General features: G+C 46.6%; 1 protein-coding gene across 4 annotated transcripts in view; it reads right to left on the bottom strand.

Annotated features, from left to right (window-relative positions):
* Window positions 1–22500, bottom strand: part of LOC118380696 (neuroligin-3-like) — a 470695-nt gene that overhangs the window by 315534 nt on the left and 132661 nt on the right. The window contains exon 3 of one of the 4 annotated variants that reach the window (XM_052516122.1): window positions 17903–17962. The exons of the other annotated variants lie outside the window; for them this stretch is intronic. Within the exon in view, the coding sequence (XP_052372082.1) occupies window positions 17903–17962 (60 nt within the window). The remainder of the gene's footprint in view (window positions 1–17902; window positions 17963–22500) is intronic. 4 annotated transcript variants of the gene reach the window in all.

Raw genomic sequence — 22500 nt, forward strand, 5'->3', positions numbered from 1 at the left:
TTCACTCCATCTCTCCCTCCTTCACTCCCTCTCTTTCTCCTTCACTCCCTCTCTTTCTCCTTCACTCCCTCTCTTTCTTCTTCACTCCCTCTCTCTCTCTCCTTCACTCCCTCTCTTTCTCCTTCACTCCCTCTCTCTCTGTCCTTCACCCCCTCTCTCTCCCCTTCACTCCCTCTCTTTCTCCTTCACTCCCTCTCACTCTATCCTTCACTCCCTCTCTCTCTCTCATTCACTCCCTCTCTCCTTCCCTCTCTCTCTCTCCTTCACTCCCTCTCTCTCTCCTTCACTCCCTCTCTCTCTCCTTCACTCCCTCTCGTTCTCCTTCACTCCCTCTCGCTCTCTCCTTCACTCCCTCTCTCTCTCCTTCACTCCCTCGTTCTCCTTCCCTCCCTCTCGTTCTCCTTCACTCCCTCTCTCTCTCTCCTTCACTCCCTCTCTCCTTCACTCCCTCTCTTTCTCCTTCACTCCCTCTCTCTCTCTCCTTCACTCCCTCTCGCTCTCTCCTTCACTCCATCTCTCACTCCTTCACTCCCTCTCTCTCTCTCCTTCACTCCCTCTCTCTCTCATTCACTCCTTCTCTCTCTCCTTCTCTCTCTCTCTCTCTCCTTCACTCCCTCTCGCTCTCTCCTTCACTCCCTCTCTCCTTCACTCCCTCTCTCTCTCCTTCTCTCTCTCTCTCTCTCTCTCTCTCTCCATTTCTCTCTCTGTGTGACTGGTATAATCTAGTGACAGGTTTGAGGCCTTTAACAGCAATCAGCTAGAGAATGGCAGCACTGTTACAAGGCCGAGCTGTCAGTCAGAGCACCTGCATGGGAATGGCAGTCGAGTGGCCCGACAATCAAGAACAGGACTTGAAAATGATTTTTCTCTCCACTTGTCTCAACCTGTCTGATGAAGGAGGTTAAACTCAAAGGGCAGAGAGGCTAATGTGCCCTGTATGCCTCTCAGTCATCTCTGACACCGTCTGGAGAACAGTTAAGTCCATGGCAGATCTATTTCAGAGCTCACCTGCACTGCTGGCTACTCACGTAGGAACTGCATTTAACGGCAACGTTATAATAAGGACATAAACAGCTAGTGGCAGAGCACCATATAGGGGAATGAGTTGTCATTGGAGATGAACACAGCACCAGAGGATATGCAAATAACATAGGTTTAAACTTCCTGATTATACTCACACAATCACAGTGATGACCTCATCAAAAGGCGCCTTGACTCTTAATAGATGTCTGTTAAAGTTCAAGTCTTTCTCAGAGTAACCCTCATCAGGGTCTGTCTGAAATCACAAAGAAAAGTCAACCTGTCTGTCTGTCTGTCTGTCTGTCTGTCTGTCTGTCTGTCTGTCTGTCTGTCTGAAATCACGAAGCAAAGTCAACCTGTCTGTCTGTCTGTCTGAAATCGCAAAGTCAACCTGTCTGTCTGTCTGTCCGTCCGTCCGTCCATCCACCCGCCCATCGGTCGGTCGAGCAGGGAACAGAAAAGTTGAATGACGCTATGGATAGTTGTCTCTGCCCCTCATTAAACCTCTCCTCGGTTCAGGAACTCTGACAGGGAGAGAGAAGATGAGAGGGCTCTATCACTCTCTCTCTCTGAGGCTATATATAATTAATATTAATACTAATGTATGGCTACTGATGCCTGGCCGGGACATCACAGTCTACATGACCTTAGCCCATACCTGCCTGGCTGGGACATTACAGTCTACATGACCTAAGCCCATACCTGCCTGGCTGGGACATTACAGTCTACATGACCTTAGCCCATACCTGCCTGGGACATTACAGTCTACATGACCTTAGCCCATACCTGCCTGGCTGGGACATTACAGTCTACATGACCTTAGCCCATACCTGCCTGGCTGGGACATTACAGTCTACATGACCTTAGCCCATACCTGCCTGGCTGGGACATTACAGTCTACATGACCTTAGCCCATACCTGCCTGGCTGGGACATTACAGTCTACATGACCTTAGCCCATACCTGCCTGGCTGGGACATTACAGTCTACATGACCTTAGCCCATACCTGCCTGGCTGGGACATTACAGTCTACATGACCTTAGCCCATACCTGCCTGGCTGGGACATTACAGTCTACATGACCTTAGCCCATACCTGCCTGGCTGGGACATTACAGTCTACATGACCTTAGCCCATACCTGCCTGGGACATTACAGTCTACATGACCTTAGCCCATACCTGCCTGGCTGGGACATTACAGTCTACATGACCTTAGCCCATACCTGCCTGGCTGGGACATTACAGTCTACATGACCTTAGCCCATACCTGGCTGGGACATTACAGTCTACATGACCTTAGCCCATACCTGCCTGGCTGGGACATTACAGTCTACATGACCTTAGCCCATACCTGCCTGGCTGGGACATTACAGTCTACATGACCTTAGCCCATACCTGCCTGGCTGGGACATTACAGTCTACATGACCTTAGCCCATACCTGCCTGGCTGGGACATTACAGTCTACATGACCTTAGCCCATACCTGCCCTGGGACATTACAGTCTACATGACCTTAGCCCATACCTGCCTGGCTGGGACATTACAGTCTACATGACCTTAGCCCATACCTGCCTGGCTGGGACATTACAGTCTACATGACCTTAGCCCATACCTGCCTGGCTGGGACATTACAGTCTACATGACCTTAGCCCATACCTGCCTGGCTGGGACATTACAGTCTACATGACCTTAGCCCATACCTGCCTGGCTGGGACATTACAGTCTACATGACCTTAGCCCATACCTGCCTGGCTGGGACATTACAGTCTACATGACCTTAGCCCATACCTGCCTGGCTGGGACATTACAGTCTACATGACCTTAGCCCATACCTGCCTGGGACATTACAGTCTACATGACCTTAGCCCATACCTGCCTGGCTGGGACATTACAGTCTACATGACCTTAGCCCATACCTGCCTGGCTGGGACATTACAGTCTACATGACCTTAGCCCATACCTGCCTGGGACATTACAGTCTACATGACCTTAGCCCATACCTGCCTGGCTGGGACATTACAGTCTACATGACCTTAGCCCATACCTGCCTGGCTGGGACATTACAGTCTACATGACCTTAGCCCATACCTGCCTGGGACATTACAGTCTACATGACCTTAGCCCATACCTGCCTGGCTGGGACATTACAGTCTACATGACCTTAGCCCATACCTGCCTGGCTGGGACATTACAGTCTACATGACCTTAGCCCATACCTGCCTGGCTGGGACATTACAGTCTACATGACCTTAGCCCATACCTGCCTGGGACATTACAGTCTACATGACCTTAGCCCATACCTGCCCTGGCTGGGACATTACAGTCTACATGACCTTAGCCCATACCTGCCTGGCTGGGACATTACAGTCTACATGACCTTAGCCCATACCTGCCCTGGGACATTACAGTCTACATGACCTTAGCCCATACCTGCCTGGCTGGGACATTACAGTCTACATGACCTTAGCCCATACCTGCCTGGCTGGGACATTACAGTCTACATGACCTTAGCCCATACCTGCCTGGGACATTACAGTCTACATGACCTTAGCCCATACCTGCCTGGGACATTACAGTCTACATGACCTTAGCCCATACCTGCCTGGCTGGGACATTACAGTCTACATGACCTTAGCCCATACCTGCCTGGCTGGGACATTACAGTCTACATGACCTTAGCCCATACCTGCCTGGGACATTACAGTCTACATGACCTTAGCCCATACCTGCCTGGCTGGGACATTACAGTCTACATGACCTTAGCCCATACCTGCCTGGGACATTACAGTCTACATGACCTTAGCCCATACCTGCCCTGGGACATTACAGTCTACATGACCTTAGCCCATACCTGCCTGGCTGGGACATTACAGTCTACATGACCTTAGCCCATACCTGCCTGGCTGGGACATTACACCTGCCTGGCTGGGACATTACAGTCGACATGACCTTAGCCCATACCTGCCTGGGACATTACAGTCTACATGACCTTAGCCCATACCTGCCTGGCTGGGACATTACAGTCTACATGACCTTAGCCCATACCTGCCTGGGACATTACAGTCTACATGACCTTAGCCCATACCTGCCTGGCTGGGACATTACAGTCTACATGACCTTAGCCCATACCTGCCTGGGACATTACAGTCTACATGACCTTAGCCCATACCTGCCTGGGACATTACAGTCTACATGACCTTAGCCCATACCTGCCTGGCTGGGACATTACAGTCTACATGACCTTAGCCCATACCTGCCTGGGACATTACAGTCTACATGACCTTAGCCCATACCTGCCTGGCTGGGACATTACAGTCTACATGACCTTAGCCCATACCTGCCTGGGACATTACAGTGCAACAGCCAGTGGTGGAATAACTAAGGATGGTCATCTGTTTTATGGTCAACGCTCGATGACGCCCTGGTCACTGCAAGTTACTGAAGCATGACAAACATGCTCAATTCAGCCACTTCTGACTATCCTTGGTCTACACCTTTGTAGAAGATTTCTTCAGCCCATTGTGATGGATCACAGTCTATATGTTTTAAAACCTGCCTCATTAAAGTCTACATGACTGACAGAGATGGCTGGGACATTAATCACATGACTTAGCCCATACCTGCCTGGGACATTACAGACTACATGACCTGGTCAGTACCTGCCTGGCTGGGACATTAGAGACAGTGACCTTAGCCCATACCTGCCTGGGACATAGAGACAGTGTCCTGCCTGGCTGAGACATTAGAGACAGTAGCCCATACCTGCCTGGGACATAGAGACAGTGACCTTAGCCCATACCTGCCTTGGACATACAGTTTACATGACCTTAGCCCTACCTGCCTGGCTGGGACATAGAGACATGTGCCCATACCTGCCTGGGACATTAGAGACAGTGACCTCATCTGGTGAGACATTACAGACATGGGTCCCATACCTGGTGGGACATAGAGACAGTGACCTAGCCCATACCTGCCTGGGACATAGAGACAGTGACCTAGCCCATACCTGCCTGGGACATTACAGACAGTGCCCATACCTGCCTGGAGACATACAGACATGACCTTGTCATACCTGCCTGGCTGAGACATTACAGTCTACATGACCTTAGCCCATACCTGCCTGGGACATAGAGACATGTGTAGCTCATACCTGCCTGGGACATTACAGACATGTGTCCATACATCTGGCTGAGACATAGAGACAGTGTCCATACCTGCCTGGCTGGGACATTACAGACATGGGTAGCCCATACCTGCCTGAGACATAGAGACAGTGTTCCCATACCTGCCTGGGACATTAGAGACATGACCTTAGCCCATACCTGCCTGGCTGGGACATTAGAGACAGTGACCTAGCCCATACCTGCCTGGGACATAGAGACAGGGTCCTACCTGCCTGGTGAGACATACAGACATGTTCCCATACCTGGTGGGACATAGAGACAGTGCCCATACCTGCCTGGCTGGGACATACAGACATGACCTTAGCCCATCTGCCTGAGACATAGAGACAGTGTCCTACCTGCCTGGTGGGACATTAGAGACAGGGTACCTGCCTGGCTGAGACATAGAGACAGTGTTCTCATACCTGGTGAGACATAGAGACAGTGTCCTACCTGCCTGGTGGGACATTACAGACATGACCTTGCCCATACCTGCCTGGGACATAGAGACAGGGTCCTACCTGCCTGGTGAGACATAGAGACAGTGTTCCCATACCTGCCTGGGAGACATAGAGACAGTGTCCCATACCTGCCTGAGACATAGAGACAGTGGTCTCTTAGCCCATGGGACCTGCCTGACCAGGACTGTTGAGACATGACCTAGTGGTCTCTGCCCTGGGACTGTCTGACCAGGCCTGGCTGAGACATAGAGACAGTGGTCTCTGCCCATACCCCTGGGACTGTCTGATCAGGACTGGTGAGACATAGAGATAGTGGTCTCTGTAGCCCTGGGACTGCCTGATCAGGACTTGAGACATAGAGATAGTGGTCTCTGTAGCCTGGGACTGTCTGATCAGGACTGGTGAGACATAGAGACATTACAGTCTCTGAGTCTGGGTCTGTCTGACCAGGACTGGTGGGACATACAGACAGTGGTCTCTGTAGTCTGGGTCTGTCTGACCAGGACTGGTGAGACATAGAGACAGTGGTCTCTGTACCCTGGGACTGTCTGACCAGGACTTATGAGACATAGAGACAGTGGTTTCTGTACCCTGGGACTGTCTGACCAGGACTGGTGAGACATAGAGACTGGTGGTCTCTGTAGTCTGGGACTGTCTGACCAGGACTGCCTGAGACATAGAGACAGTGGTCTCTGACCTTAGACTGTCTGGCCAGGACTGAGACATTAGAGACAGTGGTCTTAGCCCATACCTGCCTGGGACTGTCTGGCCAGGACTGGTGAGACATAGAGACAGTGGTCTCTGACCCTGGGACTGTCTGGCCAGGACTGGTGACATTAGAGACAGTGGTCCTGTGCCCTGGGGCTGCCTGACCTGGGACATTAGTGAGACATAGACCTTAGCCCATACCAGTGCCTGGGACATTACAGTCTACATGGCCCACTGCCTCTGGGACCAGTCTACATGGACTGGCCTGGGACATAGAGACAGTGGTCTCTTAGCCCTGGGACTGTCTGACCAGGACTGGTGAGACATAGAGACAGTGGTCTAGCCCTCTACCTGCCTGGGGCTGTCTGACCAGGACTGCCTGAGACATTAGAGACATGTGGTCATACCTGCCTGGCTGGGACATTGTCTGACCAGGACTGGCCCATACCTAGAGACATTGGTCTCATGAGTCTGGGACTGTCTGGCCAGGACTGGTGAGACATAGAGACAGTGGTCTCCATACCTGTCTGGGTCTGTCTGACCAGGAGTGGTGGGACATAAGACAGTGGTCTCTGTTTTCTGGTCTGTCTGACGCCCTGGACTGGTGGGACATGACAGACAGTGGTCTCTTAGTCTGGGTCTGTCTGACCAGGACTGGTGAGACATAGAGACAGTGGTCTCTGTGATGGTCTGGGACTGTCTCTCCAGGACTGGTGAGACAGAGACAGTGGTCTCAGTCTGGGACTGTCTGACCAGGACTGGTGAGACATGAGACAGTGGTCTCTGTCCCTGGGACTGTCTGGCCAGGACTGGTGAGACATAGAGACAGTGGTCTCTGTACCCTGGGACTGTCTGACCAGGACTGGTGAGACATAGAGACAGTGGTCTCTGTAGAGACACCCTGGGACTGTCTGGCCAGGATTGGTGAGACATAGAGACAGTGGTCTCTGTACCCTGGGACTGTCTGGCCAGGACTGGTGAGACATAGAGACAGTGGTCTCTGTACCCTGGGACTGTCTGGCCAGGACTGGTGAGACATAGAGACAGTGGTCTCTGTACCCTGGGACTGTCTGGCCAGGACTGGTGAGACATAGAGACAGTGGTCTCTGTACCCTGGGACTGTCTGGCCAGGACTGGTGAGACATAGAGACAGTGGTCTCTGTACCCTGGGACTGTCTGGCCAGGACTGGTGAGACATAGAGACAGTGGTCTCTGTACCCTGGGACTGTCTGGCCAGGACTGGTGAGACATAGAGACAGTGGTCTCTGTACCCTGGGACTGTCTGACCAGGACTGGTGAGACATAGAGACAGTGGTCTCTGTACCCTGGGACTGTCTGGCCAGGACTGGTGAGACATAGAGACAGTGGTCTCTGTACCCTGGGACTGTCTGGCCAGGACTGGTGAGACATAGAGACAGTGGTCTCTGTACCCTGGGACTGTCTGGCCAGTACTGGTGAGACATAGAGACAGGGTATTGTACAGTTCTCCACTTTCCAAGGCCTTTTATCTCTCTCTCTCTGTCTTTTTCTCGATCGGTTTGAATCCTTCCCACTGGGCATACACTGGTTGAATCAACGTTGTTTCCAATTCCTTTCAAATAAATTATGTTGACCAACGTGGAATAGAAGTCTGTGCTCATTGGGTTCTCTCTTTCTCTCTCTCTCTCTTTCACTCTGTATCCCTGTCTGTATGAATCTCTCTCCTCTTCATATTCTAGGCTAAGACACAGACAGGTCTTTCTTCACAGTGGGGTGGTGAGGTTTTCTCTGTCTATAATAGGCAGGTCACTGCACAGTCTGAATAATACAGCAGGAGTTTCAGCAGCTTTTCTTAAAATAGCTCCAATGGCGCTTGAAGATTCTGAACAAAAAGAAAATAATATCATGCTTTGTGTGTCGTGATGGACAGTTTGTGTTGTCACACCCTGTCTTTGTGTTTGTCTCCACCCCCCTCCAGGTGTCGCCCATCTTCCCCGTTATCCCCTGTGTATTTATACCTGTGTTTCCTGTCTGTGCCAGTTCATCTTGTTTGCCAAGTCAACCAGCAGTTTTCTCCTAGCTCCTGTTTTTTCCCAGTCTCTGTTCTTTTCTCTGGTCCTCCTGGTTCTTACCCTTGCCTGTCCTGACTCTGAGCCCGCCTGCCTGACCTTTCTGTTTGCCCCTGACCTCGTGCCTGCCTGCAGACCTGCACCGTTTTGGACTCTGACCTGGGTATGAACTGTTGCCTGTCCCCAACCTGCCTTTTGCCTACCACTTGAACTATAATAGATATCAGAGCTCAAACCATCTGCCTCCCATGTCTGCATCTGGGTCTCGCCTTGTGTCGTTATAGTACGAACCGGCCATGACTGAGACAGGAGGAGTCACCATTAAGAGACAGGAGGAGTCACCATTAAGAGACAGGAGGAGTCACCATTAAGAGACAGGAGGAGTCACCATTAAGAGACAGGAGGAGTCACCATTAAGAGACAGGAGGAGTCACCATTAAGAGACAGGAGGAGTCACCATTAAGAGACAGGATGAGTCACCATTAAGAGACAGGAGGAGTCACCATTAAGAGACAGGAGGAGTCACCATTAAGAGACAGGAGGAGTCACCATTAAGAGACAGGAGGAGTCACCATTAAGAGACAGGAGGAGTCACCATTAAGAGACAGGAGGAGTCACCATTAAGAGACAGGAGGAGTCACCATTAAGAGACAGGAGGAGTCACCATTAAGAGACAGGAGGAGTCACCATTAAGAGACAGGAGGAGTCACCATTAAGAGACAGGATGAGTCACCATTAAGAGACAGGAGGAGTCACCATTAAGAGACAGGAGGAGTCACCATTAAGAGACAGGAGGAGTCACCATTAAGAGACAGGAGGGGTCACCAGAGACAGGAGGAGTCACCATTAAGAGACAGGAGGAGTCACCATTAAGAGACAGGAGGAGTCACCATTAAGAGACAGGAGGAGTCACCATTAAGAGACAGGAGGAGTCACCATTAAGAGACAGGAGGAGTCACCATTAAGAGACAGGAGGAGTCACCATTAAGAGACAGGAGGAGTCACCATTAAGAGACAGGATGAGTCACCATTAAGAGACAGGAGGAGTCACCATTAAGAGACAGGAGGAGTCACCATTAAGAGACAGGAGGAGTCACCATTAAGATACAGGAGGGGTCACCATTAAGATACAGGAGGAGTCACCATTAAGATACAGGAGGAGTCACCATTAAGAGACATGATGAGTCACCATTAAGAGACAGGATGAGTCACCATTAAGAGACAGGATGAGCTACTTCAAAACCTGATGGAGGGGTTCTGACTTCTGGCGGAACACCACGACCTGGGGCTCAAGGTGTTAACATCTGAGACCTCCCAGCCACTCAGTAGCTTCTCTATTAATGGTGGGTTTGTTCAACCTACCCCAGCTCCCCGAGAACCCCACTTACCACCTCCGGAGCGATATGCTGGGGATCCTGGAACCTGGCAGGCGTTTCTTTCCCAATGCTCCCTCATTTTTGAGCTTCGGCCATCTTCATTCCCTTCGGATCGATCGAAGATAGCGTATCTAATTACGCAAATGTCCGGAAGGGCGCTCTCCTGTGCGATGGCTGTCTGGGAGCAAAAATCTGCCATTTGCCATAACCTGAAATATTTCATTGGGGAGGTGAGGAAGGTATTCGATACTCCGGTGCCCGGGAGAAAGACGTCCCGAAAACTTCTGAAGGTACATCAGAACTCCCGTAGTGTGGCAGACTAGAGTGTGCATTTCTGAGAAGAACTGAAGCCCCCTAGTCACACCCCGACTTAACTAAAATTGAGAATAAAAATTGTCTCTCTATGGTCAGGGTGTGACATGGGTGTGACTCCTCTCTGTTTCCATGGACATCCGAGCACTGGTTGGCCGATCCATTGGAAGAGTTACCCACAGCATTGTTCCCGTTAATCTGCGGGTATCAGGAAATCACAGTTGATCAATACAGCATCTCATTATTGATTTCCCCCCATGTTCCTGTTTTGGGATTTTCTTGGCTCCAAAAACACATCCCCGTTATCGACTGGAGCACGTGTTCAATCCTGGGATGGAGTCCGTTCTGTCATTTCCTTAACTTCTTGGTGACAGGGGGGCAGTATTGAGTAGCTTGGATGATTAAGGTGCCCAGAGTAAACTGCCTGCTACTCTGTCCCAGATGCTAATATATGCATATTATTAGTATGCATATGTAGCAGTATGATATTGTTCCCCTAGATTATCCACCAAGTTGCACACAAGGACCAATTCAAATAGGCCAGGTCAAGGGACGTTAATAATGTTGTTAATACTTTGATAATAATAATAATAATTCAGTGTATTTTTTTTATTTAATTACAGCTGCATAGCTAATGTTTTTATTTGGTGTACAAACACCTTTTCATATCAATATTGTACATACATGTGATTGTAAATGTTTTGTATATTTTGGTTTGGTCCATCGTGGGTTATCTGTATTTCCATACCCCCTTGTTGTTCTCTTTTGCCTGACCTTCTGCTAGCAGGGTGCCTGAGAGCTGTGACTGTGCAAAGGGTTGACATAACGTGTGTTGTCTCTTTGTGTGCAGGGCAAATATGAATAATCCAACAAGCAGACCTTCAGTTGTGGCAGCGTCCTAATTAAACGTACACAACGCAGAACGAACCACGCTACAAACTGATGCCGCGACCTGCCAACTGGTCAGCTCAAGCTGACCACCGGAGCTGAACATGTAGATGAGATGCGCGATCTGCGCATGTGCACTTGTTGATGGTTTGCTATAAGTGAATGTATACTGTAAATAGTGAAGGTGAAAGTAGCATATTCACTAGATAAGGGTATTGGTGTTTATTTGCATGTTTTGAGGGAATTTGTTTATTGCATTTGTTTTGTATTTGTCTGCAGTAAATTACATTGTATTTTAGTGCTCTATTGAGCCATGGAAGACTCTCAAGTTCATAAAATGAGTTATGCTGAGGATTTTAGTGTGGGTAGAGGGAGGGGTGTCCTTGCATTTACACCATTTGTACAGTCAGCTCCTGGGAGTAGAGTGTTTGCTAGTCCTGAGTTTACAAGCACTGGGAGGGGTAGGCTGTTTACTCCACCTGAACAGGGTATCCCACCTCTGTCTCTTGATGTACCATCATCCCCAGTAATAATGGGACACCTCCGAGTCAGCTTAGTGACCTTATTAAGCAGATTGGTTCAAAGATAGGAGAATCTATCAGAGCGAGTTTACTGCAGCCTGGGACTTCAAGTCTTTCTCCTGCCCATCCCCCCATCCCACCAACCCCAGCAGTTTCCCCTGTCTGAGCAATGTGGGTCAACTTTTATTGATGCGTCCAAACTGAATCTGGTTGTGAAGTCAGAGGTTAGTGTTCCACCTTTCTTTAGGGGTGATGGCTCAGATAAGTAATCTGTCCTGGAGTGGGAGGAGCTAATGGGAGTCTACCTAGAGAAGAGGGGTTACACTGGGTCTGAGAATGTTGGGGAGGTGATGTCTAGGCTCATTGGGAGGGCACGGGATGTGACCAAAGTCTGGATGTGTAACAACCCTGTTGTCACAGATGTTAAGGCAGTGTTCAGTGTTCTCAAGCAACATACTGTCTGCTCAGGTATGCCATTAGCTGATTTCTACTCAATCAAACCATATGCTAATGAGGGTCCACTAGATTTCTGGATAATCTATTTGTGCTTTTTGTGACTCCCCTCTTTGGCTGGAAAAATGGCTGTGTTTTTCTGTGAGTTGGTGGTGACCTAACATAATCGTTGGTGATGCTTTCACTGTAAAGCATTTTTGAAATCAGACACTGTGGCTGGATTAAGGAGAGTTTTATCGTTAAAATGGTGTAAAATACTTGTATGTTTGAGTAATTTTAATTGTGAGATTTTTGTTGTTTTGAATTTGGCACCCTGCAATTTAACTGGCTGTTGGCGAGGTGGGACGCTACCGTCCCACATATCCCAGAGAGGTTAAAACGGCTCAGCATTCCCGAGACATCCTCCTCAGGGCTGAAGCAAAGCCTTGGATTTCTCTGACGTCCCCCCAAGGTACCATGACCTCTTGGAGGTCTTCAGCAAGGCACAGCTACTTCTTTTCCCCTGTATCGTCCCTACGATTGTGCCATTGACCTTCTCCCAGGCACCACATCGCCTTGTGGTCGGCTATATTCTCTATCCGGCCCGGTGACTAAGACCAGGAGTATATTGAGGACTCTCTGGAAGCTGGGAGCATTCGTCCTTCTGCCTCCCCTGCCGGCGCATGTTTTTTTTGTGGAAAAGGACTAGACCCTGCATCCGTGCATTGACTACCGGGGTCTTAATGAAATAACGATCAAATCGTTACTCCTAACACTCCTCTCCTCGGCTTTCAAACCTCTCCAGGGGGCTGCTTTCTTTTCCAAGCTGGACCTTCGGAATGCCTACCACCAGATTTGGATACACAAAGGAGATGAGTGGAAGACCGCTTTCAACACTACCGGTGGACATTATAAGTACCTGGTCATGCCGTTTGGTCTCACCAATGGGCTGTCTTCCAGGCCCTGGTAAACGATGTGCTCCGGGACATGTTAAATCATTTCGTGTTCGTCTCCCTCGACGTAATCCTGTCCCCCCCATGTTCGACAAGTCCTTCAGCGCCTCCTGGAGAACCAACTATTTGTGAAAGGCAAGAAGTGCGAGTTCCACAATTCTACAATCTCCCTTTTCTGCATCTGGGTCTCGCCTTGTAACGACACAAGGCGAGACCCAGATGCAGAAAAGGGAGATTGTAGAATTGTGGAACTCGCACTTCTTGCCTTTCACAAATAGTTACTTGTTTAGTGGCGCCTTGTGTCGTTATACTTGTTGAGTGGGGTCTCCCCTTGTGTCGTTATACTTGTTGAGCGGTGTCTCGCCTTGTGTCGTTATACTTGTTGAGTGGAGTCTCGCCTTGTGTCGTTATACTTGTTGAGCGGTGTCTCGCCTTGTGTCGTTATACTTGTTGAGCGGTGTCTCGCCTTGTGTCGTTATACTTGTTGAGCGGTGTCTCGCCTTGTGTCGTTATACTTGTTGAGTGGAGTCTCGCCTTGTGTCGTTATACTTGTTGAGTGGAGTCTCGCCTTGTGTCGTTATACTTGTTGAGCGGTGTCTCGCCTTGTGTCGTTATACTTGTTGAGCGGTGTCTCACCTTGTGTCGTTATACTTGTTGAGCGGTGTCTCGCCTTGTGTCGTTATACTTGTTGAGCGGTGTCTCGCCTTGTGTCGTTATACTTGTTGAGCGGTGTCTCGCCTTGTGTCGTTATACTTGTTGAGCGGTGTCTCGCCTTGTGTCGTTATACTTGTTGAGCGGTGTCTCGCCTTGTGTCGTTATACTTGTTGAGCGGTGTCTCGCCTTGTGTCAAGTTATACTTGTTGAGCGGTGTCTCGCCTTGTGTCGTTATACTTGTTGAGCGGTGTCTCGCCTTGTGTCGTTATACTTGTTGAGCGGTGTATCGCCTTGTGTGTTATACTTGTTGAGCGGTGTCTCGCCTTGTGTGTTATACTTGTTGAGCGGTGTCTCGCCTTGTGTCGTTATACTTGTTGAGCGGTGTCTCGCCTTGTGTCGTTATACTTGTTGAGCGGTGTCTCGCCTTGTGTCGTTATACTTGTTGAGCGGTGTCTCGCCTTGTGTCGTTATACTTGTTGAGCGGTGTCTCGCCTTGTGTCGTTATACTTGTTGAGCGGTGTCTCGCCTTGTGTCGTTATACTTGTTGAGCGGTGTCTCGCCTTGTGTCGTTATACTTGTTGAGCGGTGTCTCGCCTTGTGTCGTTATACTTGTTGAGCGGTGTCTCGCCTTGTGTCGTTATACTTGTTGAGCGGTGTCTCGCCTTGTGTCGTTATACTTGTTGAGCGGTGTCTCGCCTTGTGTCGTTATACTTGTTGAGCGGTGTCTCGCCTTGTGTCGTTATACTTGTTGAGCGGTGTCTCGCCTTGTGTCGTTATACTTGTTGAGCGGTGTCTCCCCTTGTGTCGTTATACTTGTTGAGCGGTGTCTCGCCTTGTGTCATTATACTTGTTGAGCTGTGTCTCGCCTTGTGTCGTTATACTTGTTGAGCGGTGTCTCGCCTTGTGTCGTTATACTTGTTGAGCGGTGTCTCGCCTTGTGTCGTTATACTTGTTGAGCGGTGTCTCGCCTTGTGTCGTTATACTTGTTGAGCGGTGTCTCGCCTTGTGTCGTTATACTTGTTGAGCGGTGTCTCGCCTTGTGTCGTTATACTTGTTGAGCGGTGTCTCGCCTTGTGTCGTTATACTTGTTGAGCGGTGTCTCGCCTTGTGTCGTTATACTTGTTGAGCGGTGTCTCGCCTTGTGTCGTTATACTTGTTGAGCGGTGTCTCCCCTTGTGTCGTTATACTTGTTGAGCGGTGTCTCGCCTTGTGTCGTTATACTTGTTGAGCGGTGTCATCATACTTATAGCCTTCTCTCTGTTGGTATAGTTTGGCTCATTCAGTATATAGTATGTAGCCTTATGTATTTTCATTGTAATGATACCTGAACTTTTCTCCTCACATCATTGTCTAGGGATGCTGAACTGGACCTGAAATCATTCAATTGAGTGCTGACAAACAAGACAAAGGCGTGACACGCTCCTATCACGGCTGCTTATTGTTGCTTGGCAACAATCATACAACCATTGTATCGCAAGCCGAATGCCACGCTTCTTCCTCAGAATTAATCAGTGTACCTCTTGAGGATCCATGTTCATGAAGAGATTGGAGCTTCACAATATAGCTGTTATAATTTTACGGGTTTGTAGATACTGTACCAACAGATCCCTCCCTGGTGGGTGTATGACTCTGTTCCAATATAAAGGTCCAACTGTTAGAGGTGTTTCAATGGAGTCCATAACATCATACACAACTGACACATATTACTCTACAATTACTAAGAAAGTAACAGGAGGGACAGAAACTGTACTATTGTAGAAATGTAGTACATGGACTATCATGTCACTCTAGAATGTACTGCATGGATTATCATGTCACTCTAGAATGTACTGCATGGATTATCATGTCATTCTAGAATGTACTGCATGGATTATCATGTCACTCTAGAATTTACTACATGGACTATCATGTCACTCTAGAATGTACTGCATGGATTATCATGTCACTCTAGAATGTACTGCATGGATTATCATGTCATTCTAGAATGTACTGCATGGATTATCATGTCATTCTAGAATGTACTGCATGGATTATCATGTCACTCTAGAATGTACTGCATGGATTATCATGTCATTCTAGAATGTACTGCATGGATTATCATGTCATTCTAGAATGTACTGCATGGATTATCATGTCATTCTAGAATGTACTGCATGGATTATCATGTCACTCTAGAATGTACTGCATGGATTATCATGTCATTCTAGAATGTACTGCATGGATTATCATGTCATTCTAGAATGTACTGCATGGATTATCATGTCACTCTAGAATGTACTGCATGGATTATCATGTCATTCTAGAATGTACTGCATGGATTATCATGTCATTCTAGAATGTACTGCATGGATTATCATGTCATTCTAGAATGTACTGCATGGATTATCATGTCATTCTAGAATGTACTGCATGGATTATCATGTCATTCTAGAATCCCAGTGTTGTAAAAGGAATGATCTGATTTGATGGTGAGTATCCTTACACTCACTCCTTCTAGAGCAGATTAGATCCAATTATTTCATTAACATACTTGCTGAAGTTCAACGAAGTTCGCATCACGAGAAGCTTTCAACAGACTGTAGCACAACATAATAATCAATGCTGTATATCCATGCATTAGATAACAAACTTCAACGAAGACCAAAGTTATTCCAAATGAAACATTTCAGAATACAATTTAAACTGTCCCAGCAACCCTTTCCATTTCAATGAGCTAGAAAATTACAGCTCTAGTGTTGAAGAGGATGCTGAGAGGCCATGGAACACACTAAGCACGTCCCAAATATCACCCTGTTCCCTACATAGTGCACTATTTTTGACAAGAGCCCTATGGACCATGATCAAAAGTAGTGCACTATATAGGGAATAGGGTGCCATTTAAGACACATTCACAGTTACCCCTTCAGCACAATCATATGTCACAAAAGCAACATAGCAAACATACGATAAACCATTTCCTCATTACGAAACATGAGGAAGATAATTGAAAATGTTTCCAAGTGCAAGTTGAATATTAAAGTGATATTTCTGTGTGTATTCTACTACTGGGACTAATTCAGAAACACCTGGGGGGGGGCGCCGTCTGTCTCAAACTAAATTGGTTTACTAAAGTGTGTGTGTGTGTGTTTTGGCAAATATGAGATTCGTGGCCTTTTTGCTGTGATTTAAAACAATGAACTTTACCTGTTGCTCCTGGAAATGAAAGTACAGAACTTACTGTTGTCGCAGAAAAAGGCAAATAATAGTTACAGTATATTGACAATGGTTTGTGTCCATTAATTCGCTGTATTGAAAGTACTATCAAAGTGTGTATGAAGTCCAAGAGATGTAATGACTCTAATCCAATCTATCTCAACACGATGATGCATCTTTCTCTCTGCAGGAGAATATTTGCTTGTTGTGAGTTATGATTTCCAAACAGAACTTGTTGCATCCCAAATGGCACCCTATTGGCCCTGTAGTCCAGTATGTAGGGACTAGAGTGCCATTTGGAATGCATTCCCCGACTGTTGTGTGACGATGTAATCAACAGCCTCAAATGATTTCTTTTCTTGTCTCCTTTGACAAATTCTTGCAATAATTCTTTATGTTCGATCAGAGAATACACAAAAAATGACTGAAGTTCCTCTCATTCCAACCCTGATTTAGTTTTACATAACTTTAAAGGGGCAATCCAGGATTAGAAGAAAAAAATTACAATATATTTGATTTAAATCAGAAAATATTGATGTACCAAACACAGATTGCCCCTTTAACTCTGATTTGTGTCACATGACTTTAAATTGGCAGTTCTGCTTCTGATTGAATCAGCCTTGTTATTTCCATTCAGGAGAATTGATCTGTCGTCGTGATTTAGCCTGGTCAATTACTGACTTGTTGGACCAATTCCATCCACATTGTCATGTTTGAATTGGTTTTTGATAAACAATTAAGTTGTGTGTAAAATAAAATACATACAATGCAGTGCTTTCATATACAAATCAAACCTATTGATGACAAATACATGCAAAGCATTCAATCTTTAGGGACATAATGTTACAGGGGGAATTCTTGACAACTTCCCCTTTATTTCTTAACACACACACACACACGCACGCACACACACACACACACACACGCACGCACGCACGCACGCACGCACGCACGCACACACACACACACACACACACACACACACACACACACACACACACACACACACACACACACACACACACACACACGTCCAGGTTACCCACGTCCAGGCTCCTCCCAGTCAACAGTTTGATTTGAGGGTTGATAGGTGCTGATATCTGGCTTTAGAGAGGAGGCATTTTCTCTCCTCTCTCGTTCTCTTACACTCTCACCATGTTGTCTGTCTTACATACCTCCTTGTCTACACATTTTCTTGTTGGGTTTCCTGGCACATTCCTTGGATATTCTTTTGACTGTAAAATGAATAAAAAAACTACAAAATAACAGAAGGCTGGAAAAGACCTGGAAGGTGACATGCAACAACTCCCCCCAAATCCCCCATTCCTCCCCATCCCTCCCTCCCTCCCTCCCTCCCTCCCTCCCTCCCTCCCTCCCTCATCAACAACAACGACAGAGGGTCTGTCCACAGAGTAACTGGGGGTGTTTCTGCAGAAATATTCCAAAATAGTGGAATTAATTTGCTGCACGTCGGAACACAAGAAGCCCATATTCACATGCACTTCTATATAAGACCCCTTACCACCACACAGTAGCTTTCCTCAAATCAATGCCTGTTCCAGCACACTGAAAACAGTATTTGCTGTTCAAATTACAATGAAATTGTATGCAATATTTTGTATCATTATGATACTGGGACAACTTACCATTTCAAGCTTTGCTGTGTGGGTCTTAATGGATTGAAATGTACAGCACCAGTCAATAGTTTAGACACACCTACTCTTTCAAGGGTTTTTCGTTATTTTTACTATTTTCTACATCAAAACTATAAATTAAACACATATGGAATCATGAATTATCTCCTGAACATTTAAACATTTGATGATCTAGTTCCGTTGGTGGAGTTTAAACACTTGATCTATTGTATATATCACAGAAGAGTGTAATTGTCTTTAGGACAGCTGTTTTTTTCATCAAGACTTTCGTGTTTTTTAACGTAATATGTAATTGTTGTACTGTATGTGTGTCTATAGTTGTGTTTAATATTGTGTTAGTGTATGTAAGTTGTTATGTCTGACACGTTGTTCCCCCTGCTGCTATTGGACCAAGTCTCTCTTGAAAAGAGATGTTCTCAATCTCAATGAGAAATGCTTGTATAAATAAAGGTTAAATATATATATTTTTTAAATGTAGTATCCAAAAAAGTGTTAAACAAATCAAAATATATTTTATATTTGAGATTCTTCAAAGTATACACCCTTGATGACATCTTTGCACACTTTAGGCATTCCCTCAACCAGCTTCATGAGGAAGTCACCAGGAATGGATTTCAATTGTTAAAAGTTCATTTGTGGAATTTATTTCCTTCTAAATGTGTTCGAGCCAATCAGCTGTGTTGGGACAAGGTAGGGGTGGTATACAGAAGATCGCCCTATTTGTTAAAGGACCAAGTCCAGATTATGCCAAGATCAGTTTTGCAGTTGCAAAAACCATAAAGCGCTATGATAAAACTGGCTCTCATGAGGACTGCCACAGGAAAGGAAGGCCCAGAGTTACCTCTGCTGCAGAGGATAAATTCATTAGAGTTAACTGCACCTCAGATTGCAGCCCAAATAAATGCTTCACAGAGTTCAAGTAATAGACCCATCTCAACATCATCTGTTCAGAGGAGACTGCATGAATCAGGCCTTCATGGTCATATAGATGCAAATAAAACACAACTAAAGTACACCAATAATAAGAAGAGACTTGCTTGGGCCAAGAAATTAACATTAGACCGGTGGAAATCTGTCCTGTGGTCTGATGAGTCCAAATTTGAGATTTCTGGTTCCAACTGCCGTGTCTTTGTGAGACGCAGAGTAGGTGAACATATGATCTCCGCATGTGTGGTTTCCACTGTGAAGCATGGAGGAGGTGGTGTGATGATGCGGGAATGCTATGCTGGTGACACTATCGTTGATTTATTTTGAATTAAAGGTACATTTAACCAGAATGGCTACCACAGTATTCTGCAGCGATACGCCATCTAAAAATTACAGTTTTCATACTGTAGCAAATCATGTTTCTCAGTACTCTCTCATCTGTTTCTGTGGGACTGAGTTAGGCTTCTGGTGGTTGATTTATGATGACTTGGTGATAAAACCTACAGCTTGCATTCTATAGAATGAGTTGGTACTTGTATACGGTGAGGTACCAGGGAGGAGATGTTTCTGGACGGCTGATGGGAGGAACCTTGTCTTAGGGGCCTGGGCCTGGTTTCTGTACAATTGGAACAGTCTTCACAGTAAATGCTATCTGGCCGGGGGATACTCCTTCCTCACATATAAATCCTAACCTTTTGACGTATTCCAGATGTCTTAACTACAAAAGACTGTGGCTCAGTTGTGCTCATTGAGCTCTCGGCATCACACTTCAGAGTGTGGGATCGACCAGCTTTATTATTTCAATAATTAATCAATATTAAATCAAGATGATTTTTTGAAGAAATAAGTCTCTCTCACTTGATTAGAATATTCCACGACACCTCCTCCCAGCTGTCAAATGCACTGAGGCTAGGTAACACCACCGATAAATCCACCATAATCGAGAATTTCAATAAGCATTTCTCTACGGCTGGCCATGCTTTCCTCCTGGCTACCCCTACCCCGGCCAACAGCACTGCACCCCCCGCAGCTATGTGCCCAAGCCCCCCCAGCTTCTCCTTCACCCAAATCCAGATAGCAGATGTTCTGAAAGAGCTGCAAAACCTGAACCCGTACAAATCGGCTGGGCAAGACAACCTGGACCCGCTCTTTCTAAAATTATCTACCGCCATTGTTGCAACCCCTATTACAAGTCTGTTTAACCTCTCTTACGTATTGTCCGAGATCCATAAAGATTGGAAAGCTGCCGCGGTCATCCCCCTCTTCAAAGTGGGTGACACTCCAGACACAAAATTTTATAGACCTATATCCATCCTGCCCTGCCTTTCTAAACAGATCACTGACCATTTCGAATCCTACCATACCTTCTCCGCTGCAATCCGGTTTCCGAGCTGAACAATATCATATAACCTCCATCGATAAAAGACAGTACTGTGCAGAAGTCTTCATCAACCTGGCCAAGGATTTTGGGTCTGTCAATCACCGTATCCTTATCTGCAGATTCAACAGCCTTGGTTTCTCAAATGACTGCCTCGCCTGGTTCGCCAACTACTTCTCAGATAGAGTTCAGTGTGTCAAATTGGAGGGCCTGTTGTTCGGACCTCTGGCAGTCTCTATGGAGGTACCACAGGGTTCAATTCTCGGGCTGACTCTTTTCTCTGTATATATCAACAATGTCACTTTTGCTGCGGGTGATTCCCTGATCCACCTCTACGCAGACGACACCATTCTGTATACATCTGGCCCTTCTTTGGACACTGTGTTAACAAATCTCCAAACGAGCGTCAATGCCACACAACACTCCTTCTATTGCCTCCAACTGCTCTTAAACGTTAGCAAAACTAAATGAATGCTTTTCAACCGTTCGCTCCCTGCACCCGCCCGCACGACTAGCATCACCACTCTGGACGGTTCTGACTTAGAATATGTGGACAACTACAAATACCTAGGTGTCTGGCTAGACTGTAAACTCTCCTTCCAGCCTCATATTATGCATCTACAATCCAAAATAAAATCTTGAATTGGCTTCCTATTTCGCAACAAAGCTTCCTTCACTCACGATGCCAAACATACCCTCGGAAAACTGACTATCCTACCAATCCTCGACTTTGGAGATGTCATTTACAAAATAGCCTCCAACACTCTACTCAGCAAACTGGATGCAGTCTATTACAGTGCCGTCCGTTTTGTCACCAAAGCCCCATATACAACCCACCACTGCGACCTGTATGCTCTAGTCGGCTGGCCCTTGCTACCTATTCGTCGCCAGACCCACTGGCTCCAGGTCTATGCTAGGTAAAGACTTATTTTTCCCTCACTAACTTTAAACATCAGCTATCTGAGCAGCTATAAATAACCCATCCAATCTACCTACCTCATCCCCATATTGTTTTTATTTACTTTTCTGCTCTTTTGCACACCAGTATTTCTCCTTGCTCATCATCATCTGCTAATTAACACTCCAGTGTTAATTTGCTAAATTGTAATTACTTCACTACCATTGCCTATTTATTGCCTTACCTCCTCACACCATTTGCACACACTGTATATAGACTTAATTTTTTTCTATTGTGTTATTGACTGTACGCTTGTTTATTCCATGTGCAACTCTGTGCTGTTGTTTGTGTCGCACTGCTTTGCTTTATCTTGGCCAGGTCGCAGTTGTAAATGAGAACTTGTTCTCACCTCGCCTACCTGGTTAAATAAATGTGTTCTCACCTCGCCTACCTGGTTAAATAAAGGTGTTCTCACCTCGCCTACCTGGTTAAATAAAGGTGTTCTCACCTAGCCTACCTGGTTAAATAAAGGTGTTCTCACCTAGCCTACCTGGTTAAATAAAGGTGTTCTCACCTAGCCTACCTGGTTAAATAAAGGTGTTCTCACCTAGCCTACCTGGTTAAATAAAGGTGTTCTCACCTAGCCTACCTGGTTAAATAAAGGTGTTCTCACCTAGCCTACCTGGTTAAATAAAGGTGTTCTCACCTAGCCTACCTGGTTAAATAAAGGTGTTCTCACCTAGCCTACCTGGTTAAATAAAGGTGTTCTCACCTAGCCTACCTGGTTAAATAAAGGTGAAATAGAAAAAGTAAAACAAACATCCCATCTGGTTTGTGCTTATTGGGACTTGCAGGACCACGACCCAACACACCTCCAGGCTGTGTAAGGGCTATTTGACCAAGAAGGAGAGTGAT

The sequence above is a fragment of the Oncorhynchus keta genome, chromosome 4 (assembly GCF_023373465.1).
Source record: "Oncorhynchus keta strain PuntledgeMale-10-30-2019 chromosome 4, Oket_V2, whole genome shotgun sequence".
Classification (NCBI taxonomy): Eukaryota; Metazoa; Chordata; class Actinopteri; order Salmoniformes; family Salmonidae; genus Oncorhynchus; species Oncorhynchus keta.